This window comes from Amyelois transitella, chromosome 22 (genome assembly GCF_032362555.1).
Source record: "Amyelois transitella isolate CPQ chromosome 22, ilAmyTran1.1, whole genome shotgun sequence".
In the NCBI taxonomy this organism is placed as follows: domain Eukaryota; kingdom Metazoa; phylum Arthropoda; class Insecta; order Lepidoptera; family Pyralidae; genus Amyelois; species Amyelois transitella.
Window position 1 is genome coordinate 5,667,840 of NC_083525.1, and position 21,783 is coordinate 5,689,622.

The window sequence follows — 21,783 nt, forward strand, 5'->3', positions numbered from 1 at the left end:
GTGGCGTAGAGATGTCGCCACATTCACCTCAACCATATGATAACACGAGCAGTTTGTCGGTGTACCGCAGGCAGGCGATGCTGACCGCGCGCTCGGACGCCCGCGACGAGGACGACGAGCGGCCGCTCGACGTTGGGGGGCCCTCCAGCCCGCCCCCCACCACCAACACGCAGCACACGTCTAGCTGTAAGTATATTTCTACATACATACATATGGTCACGTCTATATCCCTTGCGGGGTAGACAGAGCCAACAGTCTTGAAAAGACTGAATGGTCACGTTTAGCTATTTGGCGTAGTGATAGATAGTGATCTCCATCTCTTTCCAATGGATGTCGTAAAAGGCGACTAAGGGATAGGCTTACAAACTTGGGATTCTTTTTTAGGCGCTGGGCTAGCAACCTGTCACTATTAAAATCTCAATTCTATCATTAAGCCAAAAAGCTAAACGTGGCCATTCAGTCAATATATTTCTCTTTCTTATAATTTAACATAACAGTCACGTCTATATCCCTTGCGGGTCTTGAAAAGTCAATCAACAACAATAGTCATAAAAAGACTGATAGGCCACGATTGGCTATTTGACTAGTTTATAGAATTGTTCCTACTTATAAGCGGTTCCTGTAATTCAACTGATGTATTTTATGATATGCAATAAACATTTTGAATTAAACTGAATTGAGATTCAAACAGGGACAGGTTGCTAGCCCATCGCGTTAAACGGGAATCCAAATTTTATTAGCCTATCCCTTAGTCGCCTTTTACGACATACGAGGTCTTCTTCTTCTTTTTTTGGGCCGGGAACCACACGGGATTATAAAACATTCTTTCCATTGGCGTTTATCCAATTTTTCTGACTATGAGAAGAATTGATAAAATAAATTTAGAGCCCTAACCCTAATGCGCCCTGCGCCTAATACCTAGTTGCACCTTAACCTTTCTGGACAGGCGACGAAACACGCGACTCCGGCCGTCATTTGTGTCCATGCATTGTAACCCAACCCATATTGAATTATAGTTCCACATCTTGTTTACTGGATGTTGATGACCGTGATTAATAATATTTTTTTGTTCACAGCATGGTTTAGCTCAAGCGGAGGCGGTGCTGACTCCGGCCCCGAGGAAGGCATAGAGGCCAACTCTGATTCCTCATGTTCAGGCGGTCCTCGAGCATCGTCTCCCCCCGCGGGCCCGTCCCGGCCGTCGCCAGCCCCGGACGTGTCACTAGGCCCGCCAGTACAGCCGCCGCTGCTGCCGTACCTTTATCCGCCGTCGCTGTATCCGCCTCCTTTCTTCCCCCCACATCAAATGCCGCCGGGTTTGCTGTTCAACCTGCATCCTCTACTCCAGCAGTACTCATTACCACCTCCGCCCGCCCCGCCAGCTCCTGCAGTGGCGCCGTCACTGAGCAAAACGCACAGGTTCGCGCCATACGCGCTGCCCGGACTGGGCTCCGCTTTCGAGCAAGTAGCGCCGCGCGCGCGCAGTCTCAGTTCGTCTCCGGCGCGACCGAGGAACGGATCTCCCCCCGCGCGAGCCGCGTCAGCCGATCCCCCTCCAGACGCGCCCACGTCCACCTCCTCAACCCCACCAGCCTCCGACCTCAAAAGCATCGAGAGAATGGTGAACGGACTCGACGTAGAAACGCAGGACTGACCGACCTAACATTGTAAATAGCGTGTATTTATATTATCTCCCGCCTTACCAAAAAGTCATCGGTAAAGTCGCGGCGGGGGCATCGTTTTGTATCGTTCCTATTTTGTTTTCCTTTCGAGTTCTATTCGGGTCGATATTCGTATTGTTTGTAAATAGTTAAGATGATAGGTCAGTGACGGCACACGGTGTCGACATCGGGCGCTCTAGGAGTGCACTTCAAACCTGAATGTTTCCACGGTAAAAAAAAGCTAATAAATTAACTAAATGTTTTCCTTGATAAAAAAATATTATCTATAGCAATCATTGATATTTACCAGTGAAAGTTAAAACAAAATAAACATTGGCTTCGCCACCTGATCATTAATTGCAATTTAAATTAAGTTGTTAGTACATAAATTGAGCGATGACAGAATTTATTAAGTCGTTCGCAATTGCAACCCTATCAGGAACTATCGGACAAATTATTCATTCCACAGTACTAAAACTCATCGTGGAAGCATCGATCCATTTACTTCGTCGTAGTATGAATATCTTTGATAAGTATTTTTTTATTTTTCTTCGCAGTTGAAACAAGTATTGAGAATAGTAAAAAAATATTTATTCTTACCAAAACAAACTTCAAAATTTTAGAAATCAATTAACCAGGAATTTTTAAGAGACAATGTGGTTTTCCCGGGAATTAAAGAAATGATGAAATACCTAAATATACAACCGATTACTTTCTTTCTAAAGCTAAAAATGATTTGGCTAAAATGTCTCTGGTAAAATACTCAAAACATGGGAAAAAACATAACAAAGTTTAAGATATTCTTCCTACTACGAGTCAGTTTTGACAATGTGACGCCACTATCGAAGGCCTATCCTCACGTAGTAACCTCCACGTTAGTAGCCACTCATAGATTCTCCACTGCATTAGAAATAGAGTTTATCAGAAAGACTGCTGTCAACCAAATTTTGATTAAGCGTTCTTAATTTAAATTTGGATTTTTATTTTATTTTTAAATAAAAGTTTTAGACTCTTTGCCTCAGTATTTAATGAAATATTTTTCAAATTTATAATTATTAAAAAAAAAACCAACAGTACTACATTGTTTAAAACCATTGACAATTATTATCATTTTCCTTTCCTTATGTGTTGTGTAGCTGCTAAATCAAAATTTAGTCGACAGCAGCTGAATATATTAATTTCTCACTTCGATAGTAATTAAAAACTATTACTTTATTTTGTAAATACAATTGTAAGGTATATTTACGTGTTTACTAATAGACATATTTGGAAAATATGTTTTGTCAATTGTGCTGTGAGTTGGCGAGCCTTTAATTGCTGCGTTCTAATTAAAAAAATAAATTTAAAAATATCTACAATTTAAGTGTTGATTAATCAATCAATCAATGAAATAAATTATTACCTCAAATAAATTTGGCTATACAATAACGAACGCAACAACTTAACGCACGCAAAACGATTGATAAAAATCTAACTGTAAGTTAAAAGTTTGTAATATATAGTTAATAAATTGTAGTTAAAATACAAAATATATAATTATAAATGAATATAATTTTCCATGGAAATTCTTTAAATTTAAGCGTTTAATTCGAAAATAGATACCTATATATACGTAACAGTTTAATTTTCTTTTGGTAACACACCAGTGATTTGATTGCAATAAGTAAGTACTGTTATTTTGCCATTTTTCTACAAAAATAACGCTTTGTAAGGTGACGAGAGACTGTAATGTGCAACATCTGTATTGAGAATTATTCATTAAAATATATAGATAACTCTATTGACAAAATAGATGATTGTTTTTCTTACTTCCTCGGGCAATTTTTGTATCATGGATTTTACAGATTTACAAGTTTTTAAAACCTTTATAATATAGTCCATTTATTTAGGTAGATAGGTACATACTTTCTAAAATAATAATAGTTCTTCTTAAATCAAATTATCTCGAAATCTATCTATACTGTTTATCTATATAAACTGGAAATGTCTGTTTAAATTAAAGATGTATGACAAAATACGTTTCTTAAATAAAGTTTTATTAAAGATTAATAGCAAAAGTAATTCATTATAACATCGGCCATTTCATTTTATTTATTTTGCCTATAAATTTATTTAAAAATGTACTTCAACAAAGGGATCTTCTTATATTTCAGTATCTACTTAAACATATGGACTATAGACAAAGGTTATCCACACTAACAAAAAGAAAAAGATTTGTATTTTTTATGCGTAACGAATAAACTAAAAAATTATTGAAACGATTTTGATGAAATTTGGTTCAAAAAGACCTTTAGGATTACCATAGGCTACTTCTGTATTTTTGTTTGTAAAAGTCAATGAAGGGCGAAGTAAGGCACCCACAGCCATTGCTCGACCATTATACAATAAATATTATTTTTCTTAAATTTAAGAGCTTACTCTTGTCGGTGGAGTTAAGTGGAGCTTCCTCCATTCATCTCTTTTCTCTGTTATAATTTTTTTTTACTTGCTGATATGTTGTAACGTTTACTTATCGGTTTATTTGATCAAAATGGTGATGAATATTCTATTCCATCAAAAACGTCTTGTTAATCAAGTCCAAGTCTCCCGTTTGTCCGCCGTCAAAAGTTGTGAGATCCATTTGATACCAACTTCCTCATGTCAATTTTGAAAATGTTTTACGTTTTAAATAAATAGAGTCTGAATTGCTTCGAGAATGATGGCATGTCGCTTTTTGGCTTCTACTTGGTGATAACAATGACCGACATAAACTCGACACTAGCAAATGTTGAAGAAGTTTGATGGATGAACGATAAAAGAAGAAGATAAATGTTTAGAAACTTGGGATTCATCTTTCAAACAGTGGAGCAACCTTCACTATATGCTTATATGAATCGTAATTCCAGCATCTCTGACTTTTAATGCATCCAAAAAAGCGTGGTCTTCAATTGGTCTTGTGACTATTGGCTCTGAGTACCTGTAAGGAACAAAGTTTAAGAATATTCACACAAAATTTTACAAAGTGTGTTAGCTTATTTTATACCCACAGAAAATCATATAACAGTACTAACATAACATTACATTAAACGTTTTCTTTCCACCAATTATTTTTAAAGTAAGATAATTAACTCTCTAATAAATGACTGTCGATCATTGTCACTTATTCGCGAGAAAATTGTTATTAACAGTTAATAGAACATTCCTTTACTGGGAATCCTATTGTTTTGCAACAATCTACAATGTGTAATAAGTATTTTAATTAATTCGATGATCTGATGCCATCGTACAATTATTTTTTTATCACTGTTAATCTAGCTGATTAGACACGCTATGGAAAATTTTTAAAGATTAATAGTCCAAGCCGTCGTGGGTATAGTGGCAGTGTAATTCCTCTGAACCAAAACTTCCGGATTCGATCCCCGGTCAGGCAAATGATTTAATTTTATCTGATTGGCCTGGATCTTGTATAACAAAAGGAAGTAAAAGAAAAAAGTGCCTTCTAAATTTTATTAGTAACAAGCCTTGAACTTTGGGGCTTTCTACTTATTATAATGCCTAAGCACTTAATTTTGATAAGTGATTGGTTAAATGATTAACTAGTTTTAGCTGCAATTTATGCAAAAACTACTCTTAAACTTTCATATTGCGCTATATATAAGTATATCACTATCTCAGAATCCCAAATCCATCGTTGATGTTAGGTATTTGTAAATTTATAATTGAGGACATAAAGAATGAGACTCAAACTTCAACTCTCAAATGAGAAACATCAGATAAAGTCACGCGCAGTCCTACTTCCTTAGCTCTAAGGGTTTCAAGATGCTCCCAAGACAGACGCAATGATCATAATCAAAAATCTAAGTTTTTTCGCATAACAAACTCAAATAATTGGCGACGCTCCAAAAAGTAAGGCAGAGCACACACTTATGTGATTTGTACATCATCTCCTGCTTTTTTAGTTAGGTATACACATAAGGGCGATTAGGATGATCAATATCTCTCCTATTGTCTTGATAAATCTGTCTAATACACAAACATACTAACATATCTTCTTCGTATGGTGCCGTTTTCTTGCGAAAGTTGGCGGTCATCAAGACTACCTGTACTCTCTCTCTCTCTCTCCTGATAGCTGCTTGGAACAACGATGTGGTACTGAACTTACGTCTTACTTTAATCACGTCTACATCCCTTGCGAGGTTGACAGAGTCAACGGTCTTGAAAAAAACTAAAAGGCCACGCTGTTAGCTGTACCTATAGCTTGATGAAATTAAGTCAAATAGTCACAGGTTGCTAGTTCATCACCTACAAGAAGAGTCCCAAGCTTATTAGCTTCTCCCTAAGTCGCCTTTTACGATATCAATAGGAAAGACATAGGAAAGGGATAGAAGCTCATTCAAAAGAGGATTTAAAAGAGGAAAAACTATTTTGCAATTGGGCAATGGTAAGTACTTAGTGAAAATTAGCCATTTGCGACTGATGAAAAGAAGTTGGTATCAAGAAGAATATGATTATATGAGAAGATCATGTAAATGCTGTACTTTCAAACGATTGGTCATTACAGGTGTAAAAGGCGTAAGGCTTACTGCATCAAAGTAGTTAATTACGAATGTCTACATATATCTATATATACTTATAATTAACGTAATAAGCCCAAAAAAATACTGTGGCCAACTCACTGATGGAATTACTTATCACAGATATGATTCTGGTTTACTTCATACATCATATCTAAGGCGTACAACACCAAAATTTATCAAAAATCAGTTTTTCGCATAACAACCTCGTATAATTGGCGTCGCTCCCAACACTAAGGCTGTGCACACACTGATGTAATCAACTAGCGAGGTGTCACGTACGTAATTGCTGGCCCTTATCAGATCGCTGTTATTCGCCCACTAGAGTATTTGTATGCTAAACTAGTTTTTTGATGACTGGCCATAAGATAACGCGTGTCACATTGGGCAAGTAAGGAATGCTTGTCAAGTCAAAGTCAGCCAGTCAATGGCTGAGGGTAATGATAAAAGATTATTCAACGAAAAGTTTTAATTTTAAATCCAACTGCGACCGTTTTTCTATTTCTCTTTTTTGAATCACGTATATAAATTTGAATGCTAACATATAAAAAAATTGATCAAGATATCAGTTCTGAGATATCTGCGGTTGTAAGACTGAAGTTAATATTCTCCTCATAAAATTGCCCTCAAATGTGGATCCCCTATATAAGGAAAAACTGACTTCGATGGAAGCAAGCGGGTCGAGTTCCTCAGTCAAATGTAACAAAGAGGAGGAGATAATAGTTTCTCCGCAAAATCATCGATTATGTCAAACTTACTTTGGAGCTAGTAACATCTGTGTGATTTTTCATATTTAAAAAAATATTTTATAACTTTAACCTCTCACTCCTTGATCGTGATCATACTTGGATCCTTAGTACTAGGAAGAAAGTAACTTATACCAAAGCTTATTACTCTTGCGCTATTCATTCGACTGGCTTATTAAATACATGCTTTTATATCGCACGAGTGAATTATTTTTCTTACCGACCAATGTGAACTCAACAAGCGATAACTTGCTTGAATGAGGTGCAACGCAAAAGATGTACTTACGATAAGGAGAAATAAGGACCTGTGTCACAAAGTCGTGGTGTTAGATTGATAAACGAGGTAGATAGTGATGTTGGATGTCCATTCATGCGACGAATTAATGTTATGTAACTCAGGCTTAGAAGGCCGAGAATGATGGTAAGTGGTTACCGAAACGTATTATTGATAATTTCAACATTGAAATTGATAATTAACAAAGAAAATTCACGCCTAATTGATTATTGGATCATGGTCATAGGCGGTTCCCATAACAAAATCAAAAGGGACAAAGAGTAACAATATTTTTATTCTAACTGGGGACATTTTTCCTAAATTCCTTGCACCTAACTCAGTTGTCAATTTAAAATTTGGCGCGAACGGGAATTTGGAGAACGCAAAATCCATCAAAAAAAAAACCAAGAGATTAACAACAGATAGAGGAGCCGCTCATTAAATTAATCGCGGTGACCAAATGGAATGCTGCTGCCTGCTCTAACTCATTCAGTTGGTATATTTACGTCTCGCTCTCGTGACGGAGAGTTGTCGACACAAATCACCTGAAGACAATGAGTAGACATGCTTGCGGATCACACCAAGGATATAGGAAAGTATCATCTTCATATCTTCTCTATAGTCATCAAAAAGGATATTTTTTCATACGATACGATCCAAATAGAAAAATATAAAACAGGAGAAAATGATTTATTTATGTATTTCTTTTAACTATTTATTTGAGGGGGATTCTGATGAACAGATTTTACGAACCAAATAATTCGGAAAAATAAACTAAAATTATGCCAATGGCTATGCTATTGCGACGATAGTAGACCACGTCTAAACGATCCTGGTAGGTAACATGGGATTCAAACACGCGACCATTATGCCAACACTGGAAACACTGCCAACACACCCGAGAGGTTGATCAGTGAGCAAAATGCCGCATCCGCTCGACGTCTCTATCTTAGCACGTCAAGCCTTCTTCAGCGGCTTCTGTTTGCAGTGCAATTAATCGCAGCGACTGACGCCCTAGGAGCTTATAGTCAAATGGAATTTTATACAAAATCATAGGTAACAGTTACAATAGAAAAGATTTATAATCAAAATTGGATACAAAGGTATCACTTATTGATGTCACATAAGATACAGGATAAGAATTGTTTAAAAAAATCATCTATATCAAACACCATAATAATAAAACTGAGTGATTCGTTAAACTGCTAATTCATAAGACGATGAGATTTGAAACTAAACAAGTGTGGGTATCAGTTGATCTAACGCCTACTTGAAGTTCCCACTTTTTATTGTCACCAAGTTTGGAGCTTTAGATAGCTAGGTGCTTGAACTAGGTAAAAGGACCCTTTTCAAGCAAACCGCTATTTTTAACACAATTTTTTATAAAATCTTATACATAACCTAAATGTAAAATACGCTTACTCCATGTTTACTTAATCTAACCTCACGGGCATGGCATCGCAGGCGAAAAATACCGCGTTATCAACACGTCTGTCTGAATGGAACTTATTGCTGGACCATTAAGTTATATGTCGATATCCAGACCCCTGATTACGCTGTTTACCTCAGAAGGCATGGCCGCTTCATTGACGAGTCAAAGTTACCTGAATTGCTTCAAGCTATTCGAGACACATTGGTCTGGGGTCATAGGATTCGTGTTCATGTAGCTGTAGGTTATCTAGGTATCAGTATTTATAGATCTACATAATAGATAGTAGGCTTATTTGGCAGTTTTGTTTTACTGGTATTTAATTTCAAAAATAATTGCCATATCTTTCGGTTTCACAACATTGGCTAACGTTGAATAAATTACTTAAAACTAAGTTTACTGCTGCTTCCAAAGCGTCAATGCTGAAGAGGTACCAAATTGCACTACAACATTAACTAAGTCTATTGGTATCAAAATTCCCAAAGAAATTGGCTACTTGGTAATACTACTGGGATCAGGGGATGTTTGATTCTCGGTAATTTTGCTGATTGACCTTGCTTAGTCATCATCTCAGCTTTATATCAATCTAACGCTGAACATATACGCTGGTCTCCACTACCACTACCAATACTTCTCGAGCAAATTTCATTTCTACTCTCTACATCACCCGCTCGGTCATGAGCTCAAAATTTGTCAGTAAGTAAGTACTTTAGAGTAACGAAAGTTCCTATAGTAATAAGAAGGTACTTACTTCAGTAACGAGGTCGTATCTTACATTTTTTCCGCCTCGTACCGCACAATTGGCCGGCAAAAAATGACAGTTATCTGAACGTTTTCGAGTGGAATCGAGCTTAGGGCAAAAACTTATGAATTTCGGCCCATTTCGGCCGGGCGCCGTTGACTGATGTTACTTAAAGGATATTGAAGACAGTATAGTGTGTAGGTGTCAAGTTTTTGTCATTTTCAAGATATTTATTGAGGAAGCCTCTTGTGTTGGCGTGTGTCGCGTCAGTTTACATATTTTCACGACATTATACCTTATAGTTCTAGGGCTTTCAACTCCAATAAAATTCTTCAAAAAGACCTACGTAAGTAAACCATGACAGATTTTACCTACGTGTTTACATAAGAAAATTCTAAGCCCTTACAGCTTGGTGTAAATAAAATTTTCTATCACTTAATGGAAACTTAGTACCTATCTTACTCCTCTCTCTTTTATCGTTATTGTTTGCGTATTCCATAATGCATTCACAGCTATCGGCTTTAGAACTGAGGGGTGCTAAAGACAGCATTAAATTTTGACCTCCTAGCACTTGTCACGATTGCGTCATCCCTAGGAAAGTGCTCGGGATCCATGTATTACACAATCCAGGAGAGTAACATAGGTTCTGGTCAGACCTCTTTTATGTGGGAAATTTAGTAGGTAGAAATATAATTGTAGGTTGGAATACGTGAAATGATTCATATTGTTCCTTCTTGTTCGTTATGTATTAAGGTACTTATTACTCGTACATAAAAATAAGATATTTTTTTCGGGCTAGCAACCTGTCATCTGAATCGCAATACCATCTTCAATCATCCAACTGATCAAGGCCTTCAATTCTTTTCAAGATTGACGGCTCTGTCTATCTCGTAGGGCATAAAGAGGTTACATATGTACGTCTTTTAAAAACACTTGCGAAGTCGGGTCAAATCGCTAGTGGAAACAGATCACGTTTGATCTCGTGATGCGGTCTCGCACGACAGATGCGCGTGAGTCGCCCTATCTGTAGGTGCTGGCATTACCTCGTATCACGAGCCTCGTAACGCTCGTACATAGCGAACGTGAGATATTATACAGATTACTGAGACCGTTGCGTTGTGGAGTGAAATTGTGAAAGAACAGAAGAGTAGTAACACTAAAATACATATATGATAGATGCACCAAAAATTTAAAAAAATTAAGTCGACTTCGAGGTGCTTACACTAAAACTAAAAATAATTTAAATTAAATTAATAATACGTTGTACATAGGCGATTAGTAGGTTAGGTTTCAAGACTGTTGGCTCTGTCTACTCCGCAAGGGAGACTTGATTATAAACAAAACAGAAGACTTAGGGTAATTCGAGGATAGATGGCCATGTTTTTTTTCGGACGTTATTTTGGAGATTTGTTCATGAAATAAAAAAATCTTGTTAGATTTTTAACAAGTATATTTATTAATCAGCTGAACAAACAATCGATCTTAAACTAATCTCTAATCAGTCTTCAAATAGACTTATTTTTTTTAAACTCTAGGTTGGCCATCTGCCCTAAACTAATCAATGTAAGATGGCCATGGTATTTTACCTAAGATGGCCATATGATAATTAGGCCGAGGACAGATGGCCATGTTTATTTTCGGAGCGTATTTGGACAATTTCTTAATACAAGATATAAGTCTTGTTGGTTTTTAAAAAAGTACTAATACGTATTAATTAGCTTAACAAATAATCAGAATGAAAATAATTTCTTATTTGCCTTTAATTAAACATATATTTTTTATAAATCAGAAGTGGCCATCTCTCCTTAAACAATCAATATGATAATTAGGCACGTCTTTTAGATTTTGCCTTCTCCTTTTCTATTTTGCCACACGGGTGACATTTGTCATCGAACTCCGTACAGTTTTCGTGAACCCACCTCTTGCAGATCATGCATTGGATCCAATCTTCAATTAATTCCGTTTGATAATAATTGTCACCACACCCTACACAGTCATCAATACAAGATTCTATTGGGGAAGAATCACCACTCTCCAGATATATTGGCTGAATTTCATTTTCCATGTCACTAGATTCCTCAAGGTTTTTCATCTTTTTTAGGTTTGCCGTAGCTCTATTTTTTTTCTTTAATTCTTTTTTTTCTTTCTTGATTTTCTTCTTGACTGGCTGATCTTCCTCATCTGTCATTGTTGAATCCTTTTGATCTTTAATCTTTTTCTTACGTAAATTATTTTTTTTATTCTCATTTTTAATATTAACAGTAGTTTTTTTTCCTTTTATGTTTTTTGCTTGTGCTTTACTTTGCTTGTCTTGCCTTTTATTTTTCTTTTCTTCACACTCTTTTCTGTACTTGATGTGTTTTTCTGAAGTTAGTATTGTAGCAACTTGCTTTGAATGTTTTTTTGCTGTGTAGACCTTAAGTGGTAATGGTGATAACTCATTTAAAATTTTTGAAGGAGTCTCGTTAATTTCAACTAATGGTGCTGACTTATCTGTGTCTTTTATTGGCGTTGTATGTTCCAAAAGTTCAATTACATTGCTTGTACTTTTATCTCCGTTATCTAATATTGTGTTTGCCTGGTCTTCAAAAAGTGATGCATGATCCAACAAAGAAGGACTGTTTTTTCCTGTGGTAGTAGAAGAGGTGCTTTTTTCTTGTTCTTGGGAGGTATGTTTTGTAGTTTGAATTCCAGAAAGTCCTGGCAGGCTTGGTTCTATGTCAGGCAGGGAAGGGGTGCTGCTTTTTCGAGAAGTTTGAATTCCAGAAGGTCCTGGTAGGCTTGGTTCTATGTCAAGCAGGGAAGGGGTGCTGCTTCTTCGAGAAGTTTGAATTCCAGAAGGTCCTGGCAGGCTTGGTTCTATGTCAGGCAGGGAAGGGGTGCTGCTTCTTCGAGAAGTTTGAATCCCAAAAGGCCGCGGCTGGTTTATTTCTATATCAGGCAGAGAAGGTCTTATTCTTGTATCATGGATTCTAGGAGTTTCAAGTTGATTTGTGTCCACATGGATATAATTATCTTGAGTAGACCCAATAAATGCATAGTCAGGAATAGCATTCCTATCAAATGGATAAACACCGGTAGCTTTGAAACCATTTACAGCGTTATCATAAGTTGCTGCTTTGCTCCAAGCTGTCGACAGCAATTCTCCGAACTGAAGGCGAGTGAGACGTCTCCATGGATTTCGTTTAAGCCAAATTCGACATGCTTCATAGTAAAAAGCTTTTAATGACTTAAACACAGACCTATCAAGGGTTTGAAGATAGTGAGTTGTGTGGCTGGGAAACGTGAATAAGCAAATGTCATTATCAGTAGCAAATTCTAACATTTCTACCGAATTACAGTGAGAAGTGTGGCCATCTAAAATTAGTAATACCTTTCCAGGAGGTTTCCGCGGTAAGAAATGTGTTTTCAGCCATTCAAAAAATATATTAGTATTAATATAAGCGGACTTTTGAGACATGTAAAGTACTGACCCAGGGGGCATTCCATCCTGCCACTCTTGTTTTTTATTTTTCCCTTTCATAATACATGCTGGTGGAAGGAATACCCCTTCAGCATTACAACAAGCGATTACTGTAATAGTTTCTCCTTTTTCTGTTGAGGTTTGGGAGCATACAGCTTTTGACCCTTTTTGAGCCAATACAATACCAGGTCGCGGATTTAACTGCAGACCAGATTCATCCATATTAAATATTTTTGATGGTTTATCAAATAAGTCATACTGTTCAAGTAAATCACTTAATGTATTAAAATATGCATTTACTTCCGTGCGGTTCAAACTTTGAGTTCGCGCAATAGATACACCTTCTGCCTTTCTTAATGTTATTTCAGGGTTTCTACTTAAAAAAGACTGCAGCCAAACATATCCGGCTTCTTGTTTATTTTTGTTAAAAGAATGCTTTAAACCCAATTGTTCAGCAAAATGAAACGCAATGCTTCTTAAATCTTTAGGTGTTAATGGGAAACAATGTTTCTGCATATTCAATATGTGTTTTACTAGTCTCTTTTCATGTTCGCTACCAAAACTAGATGATGGACCCATAGGACCTTTAATATAATTTTGAGATTTTAGACGTCTCTCTAAAGTTTTTCGCGGCACACCATACTCCAAAGCAGCTTGTCGAACGGATACATTTCTAGCACTTACTGCTTCGATTGCTTGCGTCAAATCTAGTTGACTCCAACTGCCACGGCCAGTTTTGCGAACGTATCGATTCGGCATCTGGATTAACAAAAACTTACTACATTAATTAAAACTGCTTCTGTTGACTTTATACACACCAAATCCATTTTAAATATAAAATCCAACTAACTTTAAGAAATAACTTAATAACTGTTAACATTAACCTAATTTTTGGTTAGTGGGGAAAATAAATAAATCTTCATATAAATGTTTGCTATACGTTTCAAACTTCAAGATTTTCTCATAAGGTAAGATGGCCATATGGCCATCTCACCTTCAAAAAAATTGGCCATCTATCCTAAAATGTAATAGAAACAAACATCACTCGTCGACTTTAAAATTTGCAATGAACACACTACTTCATTTTGAGGTTAGTTGTTAGTTAAGAACACGTTTTCGACAAAATCATTAAAAATATAGGTTATTATTGTTATCTACATACCTTATTTGACTGATCACAAACATCCACAAAAAAGTTTCACATCTGAAGTAAAAAAAAACTAAGAAATACACAGTTTTTTGTATTTTTTTCACCCAAAAAACGTATACAGTGTCACCGGTACGGGAGCGGTCGTTGAACTAAATGTAAAGTGCTGCCATCCCTGAGCTAGTTTTCGATTTATTTCGATTGGCCATCTATCCTCTATGGCCATCTGTCCTAGAATTACCCTAGACTAAACAGAACCTGAATCACCAAAGTTTTACTTCTGTACATTCATTAATTTATGATTGTTGCCGTAAGTGGTACTCGTCTGACATCACGAAAGGTTGCCATTGCCATTAGCTAAAGATAATTTAAGAACAACATCGACATATGAAGAAAATGGCCATCGAGATCATCTTTAGACGAAATTTGCTGATGACACTAAATAAATAATAAGAAAATTACCAATTTTTATCAACATTTTCTTTTTCCCATGGTTGTCGCAAAGGCGACCAAGTTTACTAGCCAATCCCTTAGGATTGGCTAGTAAACTTGGGATTCTTCTTTTAGGCGATGGACTAGCACCTTTCACTTGTAGGTATCTCAATTCCATCATTAAGCCATACAGCTGAACGTGTCCTTTCAGTCTTTGCGAAACTGTTGGCTTTGTCTAGCTCGTAAGGGATTGTATATATGTATGTATCAAAATACTTTTCAGAAATCTTTGGTGCATATGTGGCATCGACGCAGTTTGAGTATAAAACATGTTAATTTGTCGAAAAACACCGCAATGCATAATGCATACTATCAGTATTGTTTCCGAAACTGGCCGGATGTTTATCTAAATTGCCAGCCGATTAGTTTCTTTGGAAACGGTTTAGTATGCGCCACAGATTTGTGCAACAATGTGCAAAAAAATCGGATGTTGATTATTCAGTTTCTAGGTACTATGTGTGTGGCAGTCTGCAGATGCGTACATGTAAAATATTAACTTTTCAAAAAAAAAGTACCTAGTCCAACACAGTCTGCATTTTTGGTGCTTTATTTTTGGGACTAAAAAGAAGTTTGCTTTGATTGTTAAAAAAGTATATCTTATCCTCTAATATGGGCAATATTTTTCGAAAGGAATATGTAAAGTAACCATCACAAAAATACCTTATCACGGACCTTAGCTCTACCCGTAGTCTCGACTATATAAAAGCGTTAAAGGGAGATATGCCGCAATAAGTCCGATAAAGCTCAAACGGTATTCCGTCATTCCGTCGTAAAGTCCAAAAAGCAGAAAGTAATTCTTGCTCAAATCAATCAGCCGAAAAAACGGGCTTGCTTTTCTGGTAATTCGCTAGAATTCCACGGGAGATTTAGTGTCTGGGCGCGTGCTAACTCCGGCGATATAATGAGGCGGGTTCATTGTGGACCTAAAAAGAGGAGAATAAACAAATGGGAAAGGAAAAAGTGCAAAAATGGTGAAATAAAGGAAGCTCCGATACAAAGGCGCCGAACGGAGATAATTCGTCGTGGATATGCACCAATTGTCACTGTTTTGCTTGATTTTTTGCTGACAGCCTGGGAGCGAGGCCGAGTGGCACCCGCCGACGTGGCCACGCGTTTTATTGCCCACTTCATTTGGAATTAGCTGATGGATCATTCTTCATTGTGGTGGCTAAACTAATGTTAGAGTCGAGTGTCTCATGACAACTTATACAGTGTTTGCTAAAAGCAGGGTCATTACCCTGTGCTTTGCTCTGGCAACAAGGTGAACAAGATTGATTGATCTGACACTGGTGGCAATATTTTATCAATGCAATGACGAAGAGAACCAGAAGACTTATATCTCTTTTATCAGTTATGTGCAAAAGTTGCTGCCTATTAAAAATAGTGCAGCAACTTTTGCACAGAACTGTACATAAGACAAATTTATACTTTATTTTAGTAAACCAGTCTACCTAACAACAATAACCATAGAAGGTAATTTGAAAACCACTTTAAGTCCGTTAAATTTATTTCTAGGTCTACTGTTTTCCAGAGGTCGCCTCGCCCAAGTAATTTACGACTAATCCAACGATCAGGCGTATCCAATGGTCGCCACGAGATATCACATAAAACCTTTTAATATTCCGCACCAGTCACAGCAATAAATGTCCAAATATTTGTCGCAGCTCAAATAAAACCGTGACTAAAGGCCCTGAGCAAATCCCTAGAGATGGGTCAAGCATAGCCCATAACTATTTTCAACTTTATTTCTTTAATATCAAGACTCACTTTGACATGATTCCTGGAGTATTTGTCTAGGATTTTAGCGCCAATTTCGAATTTAGAATGTCTCCTATTCGCATAGAATATCATTTGCCATATCCAATAAATAAATCTATTACAATTCCGTGCTAGGAAATTGAACTCTATTTGTGAACGATGAAGTTTGAATTTGCTTTCATGGTTGTAGAAAGTATGAGTAAAGTGGACAGTCCTCAAGTTAAGATTCGCCACGGCTAATATCTGCGGTAATATTGGGATAGCTGATGCTGGATAAGATTTATTTGCAATTTCGTCATGGAGGTTTTACTATCAAAATTAAATATCTGAGGGAGGGTGGCGAAGAATTTGTGCAATTCGTATTGACACTACAATAACACAAGAGTTTTGGGATGAATCGTGTTTGAAGCCAGATTAATGGTAGGTATGTATGTGTAGTTTTCTTCATACATACATACATAAAATCACGCCTTTTCCCGGACAGAGACTACATCTTTCTACTTGCCACGATCTCTGCATACTTCCTTTGCTTGATCCACATACATAACTCTCTTCATACAAGCAAGCGGTTTCGGGTACTCTTGACCTGACCCTTTTCCAGGACGTCCAAAATTTGATCAAGATGCGTTCGTCTAGGCCTTCCCACTCCGACCTCTATCTAGTTTACCTTTAAATTTACTTGACGAGACATTTTTCTACTGATTCAACCTTAACACTGGACATTTATATCATCCCGCAGTTTGTAACGTTAACAAAAATGGACATAACATTAAGGTTAATGCCGTGGTCGTTTCATTAAATAGCTAAGGAGTTCTCTCATTTATTTCTACCGATACACAAAAGAAACAAATGATAAGATACTTAGCTATTATTTAGTCACCTCTTGAATACCTCTTCTTGTGACAACGCAAAGTCGCTTAGCAGCTCCGTTATAGCTCTCAGCATCTATAGAGGCCTCTAGTAAGCGTAACCTTGCTTCAAATTCAAAGCATAGGGCATAAAAGTAATCTGTTCACCGCTATCTTCCAATCTATCGAATCGAATGCTCGAATACAATGCACAATTGATTCAATCGTGCGCCGCCCACATTACCACTGAGGCCGCAAGGCGCGGCCGGCGACACGGTCCGCGGTAGCTTCACGCCTCACCGCGCGAAAATAGCCACCTTACCGCTAAATACAAAGTAATGCTACCGCATTGGTGACGTCCACAGAGCATCGATCGAGCAGAATTAGCCGTTCAGTGCTCTGTGATGACATTTCTTCGATTGGTGAAGCGTGCTTCGAACTGCACTCGATTGTTATATGCTACTCTGAGATTGAACTTTAGGTATCATAGTTTCGTACAAATTTATAAAGATTTAGATTGATTTTTGAATTTTATGAATTTTAACTCAAGATTTATGTTATTACAATGTCTAAGCTGTATTAACTACTGCAAATTTTCATGAAAATCCGTTCAGAACAAACACACACACATCCATACAAACTTTTAATTAAAGATTTATGGACTTTCAAGTCATACCATATCGTCTTGCATAAACCACGCGGGTTTCCGCTTAATTAGATTGAACTATTCAAAAAATATATCAATACGACATAAAATACCTAATTGCCACTATATGTATCTTTTTGCTCTAACTCAATAGTCTCGTAAGACACAGTGGCCACGTCCAGCCAAATTGCTCAATGATGGAATTGGGGTTCAGATTGAGACAGATTGCTACTCCAAAGCTAGTGTACCTACACCGTAGAGTTATAATGCCGCCGCATAAGAGCACAGGTTCAAATCCCACCTCGGCCGTACCAATTTTTATTTTCGAAGTACATCAGTTTGAATACTAACCAATGCTCTTACGGTGAGGTAAAACATCGTGAAGAAACCTGCACATTCAGTCAACTGGAAGTGCAACAATGATACGGCGGTACGCGTTTAGTTTCCCTGCAGACGGGAGTCTTTATATAAAAACCAGACTCACCCAGTCCAGGATCCATAATAAGGGGGATACCGCGGGTGTCTCTCCAGAGTGGTGAGCGTGTAACCGGAATGACAGCCAAGAGAAAGAAGACAGGTTGCCAGCCCATAACCTAAAAGTTAATAAGCCTTGCCGTATGTTGCAAAGGTGTTAACTCCATATTTTATTTGCCCGTATGATATTCGACACCAGAACGCCGGAAACGAATAGCTATGATATTTATAAGCGTTTGATTTATGCATCGGACGAAGTGGGTCTAAGGGCGCGGTCACATTGTTGTTGCGCATCGCCGGCTACGTAGATGTGTGGTGCACTGGAAACGACAAGCAATTCAAATAAGGATACCTTTAACCAGAGCTATGTAAGTTAAAAAAACGAAACCTTTCGATAAATAGTAGCTAATTAATAATAGTAGCGACAGAAGCTTGTGTAGAAAAAATAGGGACTGATATGGCCTGCATAGAAACATGAATCCACAGTTCATACAAACCAAAATCGTATCCTTTGATTTCAGTTTGTCATGTTTCTCTGCAGGTGACTGTACTTCCAACAATATTTACGTTTGTTCTCAATTACAATCTTACTTGATAGAAAACTGTTTTAACGCGGACCTCAAACTCCGTTGTTGAAAGATGCATTTGGGGTCGATCCTTTTTTATGAGAGCTCAACCTTTCGCTACAAGAACTTATTCCCAGCACCAAAACTGAAAATAGCCTTTATTTTCAATGCAAATGATCAAAATGATACCTCTTATTCCACCATGAGACAACTCAATGGGACTAGTAGGATAGACGGATTTGGAATAATCCGCTAAGATAAAGTTTCTCTAACGTGATTTTCCAATTATTGTACATGACTCTTTGACACTTCCAGGCAGCCTTTGCCCATGTACAAAACAGCGTCAGTTTTCACGCGTCGCTGCAACTATTAATATTCAAATTGGTGCGATCTGTCGCCGACGATCGCCGGTCGCCGGTCGCATGTGAACGCACCTCTATAATTTATTTGTGAACAAAAGCCGAGCTGGCCGCAACGTGGAAAATATTCTGTAATTGCCGTATGGGAGCGCTTCGGTTGCGTAAAAAACGATGCTACAATTTGTTAGTGAATTGATTGAATATTTTTGTTTGGGACTGAAGATCTTTATTTGTTGCCATCTTTAAAATAATCCATGTGATTCGGAATCTAAACAGGTATACAAAAAAGGACGCTATGACTGACTGAATGGCATAACTTCTTCAAATGCACAGAAAACTTTGAGTGAATTGCAAATTTCTTGCCCTTACTACCAATCTTACTAGGTACCAGTAGTTTTAACATAATTCTTTAAAGTTTCAAATAAAAATATTTCATTTCTATTATTCCGATTTCTATGGCTCAATCATACCTCGCGGTAGGTTAGGTCTATTTCAATTCAGGTGTCAACTTACAGATAACTGATTTTTTAAATTATGTGTTTGTATGTAAAACTTACATGACAGCAAAAACGCAGCAGGATGCACATTAATGCATCAATTTATATTCAGTTCAGATGGAAAAAAATACTTCAAAGTTAGAAGACATTTATTTTTAAAATTTTACATTTTACTCTTTTTATTAATTTTATACGTACTGGTAGGACTTGGGAGTCAGGATACTCTTAAACAAGCACATCTGAAAAAAAGGTGTTATTACAAAATATTCTCATAATATCTTCCTTACGTTAGTAAAGGCTGCAGCTTCATCGTTCTGGATAGGATTCCAAGATGCTCATATATACACGATACTAAGTATTTATTAGATATTAATTACTACATGAAGCGACTCTAAACCGACCTCCGCAGCCTCTATAGCCTGCCCCATATTTGGCAATGGTTACACATCCACTAAATGTGCAGGTTTCCTCGCGACATATCTCACACCGTAGAGGAGTCGGTTAGTATTCAGAGTAATGTAAAATGTAAATAAAGTTTTTAAAATCTTCCAAATTTTGAAACTAAGAGATTCGTTCTTTAAGAGCAATGAGGTACTTACGAAGAGTACTTTTAAGACAGTTCCATGATGGAGTGAAGACGGTTCAGAACAAGAAAACTACTGGGCCTGCACAGCACCTTGTGGTGCCATGAACATATAGGAGAGAAGGGAGAAAGCCACAGCCCAGCCTAACCAGCACATTTTTAATTTATTTGTTTTTTTTTTTTGTATGATTTTATTAAATAAAATGTACGTTTGTACTGGTTTAAGGTTTGCCTGAAAATGATGACAGATTATTCTTCTTTTAAAATATACACAAAAATCGTGCAAAATGCCAGTACGTCAATGATTTTGCAAGAAGGTGTTTTGAAATCAAACCTCTATAGAGAATAGGATAGCTTATCACCATAAGCATATAAAAGTAATGTTTTTAAATCTGTGCTTATCACAGCATGGCATGGTATCACAGATTAACTCATTTTAATTAGACTGTACTACTAAGATTAACATACCATTGATTTGGCATAAGAAAACACATAAAAACCCTCTTTGTAACATACTTAAAAAAATAAACTAAAATTAAATATTAAACCTAATCTTAAAGATAGTGAAATAATAAATACTTAATCTAAAAAATGTAGTGCTCTTGTGGCATGGTGTCAAGAACTGCATTTCCTCTCTCATTTTTCAATGAAATGCAGTTCTTGACACCTTGCACCACTTACCTATAGGTTATCCGAACACTCTTTTTTCTTTAAAATAAGACTTGATTTAACTATTAACCTAGGGTACCACGTACCAAAAAATATTGCAAAGAAAGTAATGTTATTCTAATGTTTTCACTTGTCTCGCCGCCACACGACTAATTTGTCACATCGCACAACAATATTTAGCTGTCGAGACGAGTAATAACATTACAAAAATGCATAAATGTATTTTATAGTTCACCCCCCATTAACGCTGACGGCATTAGTTTTGGCTGCATGGAGACTGTCGCCTTTGCTTTGCTTCTCGTTCCCGCCAAAACGCGCCATTTCACGAGTGACTTGTCAACGGAGGTTATGGCGCGTTATAATTTGGTTTATAACCTCGCTGATGTTTAGTCAACGCAATTAGCGAAACGCCTGCAGTGCTGCAGTTTACATCCGAGGGTAATGTTCAATCAGGATTGATTAATATTTTAGTTACCAAAATTTCTTGCATGAAACACACTTCCTTTGAGGCCAAGTGCTCGTGATGTTTTTTTTTATAATATACAGACTGCCCGACGCGAGTTCAAGATAGAAAGTATGGTGAAGGTCCAGACTATCCCTATGCATAAATTCATAACGTAAATCTTTTTTTGGAGTTGTTGAGTTTTAAGTTACAATCGCATCATCTCTCTGTAATATACGTAATATGTAAGTTGAAAGTATGCATACTCCGTAGACCTAGACATTCTAGATAGATGCGATAAATTATTTTATTAAAAAAAAAAAATTTCATTTTCATTTATTATCACTTCATTTTAATTACCGCTTCACGCTCGCCGTGCTATTAATTTATTAAATGAAACCCTATCAATTTTGTAAGAGCTGCCGTGTTAAATG

At 37.0% G+C, this 21,783-nt stretch overlaps 2 protein-coding genes across 3 annotated transcripts in view; one reads left to right on the forward strand and one right to left on the reverse strand.

Annotated features, from left to right (window-relative positions):
• LOC106129889 (optomotor-blind protein) overlaps nucleotides 1-3,471 on the forward strand; it is a 90,681-nt gene extending 87,210 nt beyond the window's left edge. For both annotated transcript variants that reach the window (XM_013328584.2, XM_060950747.1), the window contains 2 exons: nucleotides 53-186; nucleotides 1,077-3,471. In XM_013328584.2, the coding sequence (XP_013184038.2) occupies nucleotides 53-186; nucleotides 1,077-1,654 (712 nt within the window). In that variant the 3' untranslated portion in view covers nucleotides 1,655-3,471. The remainder of the gene's footprint in view (nucleotides 1-52; nucleotides 187-1,076) is intronic.
• A 7,292-nt stretch (nucleotides 3,472-10,763) lies between these two features.
• LOC132903177 (uncharacterized) lies at nucleotides 10,764-14,227 on the reverse strand. The gene is made up of 2 exons (XM_060950706.1): nucleotides 14,031-14,227; nucleotides 10,764-13,627 (listed from the first exon to the last, which is right to left on the reverse strand). Exon 2 carries the CDS (start codon nucleotides 13,625-13,627, stop codon nucleotides 11,231-11,233), a length of 2,397 nt encoding a protein of 798 aa, XP_060806689.1. The 5' UTR covers nucleotides 14,031-14,227; the 3' UTR covers nucleotides 10,764-11,230.
• Between the last annotated feature and the right edge of the window lie 7,556 nt (nucleotides 14,228-21,783).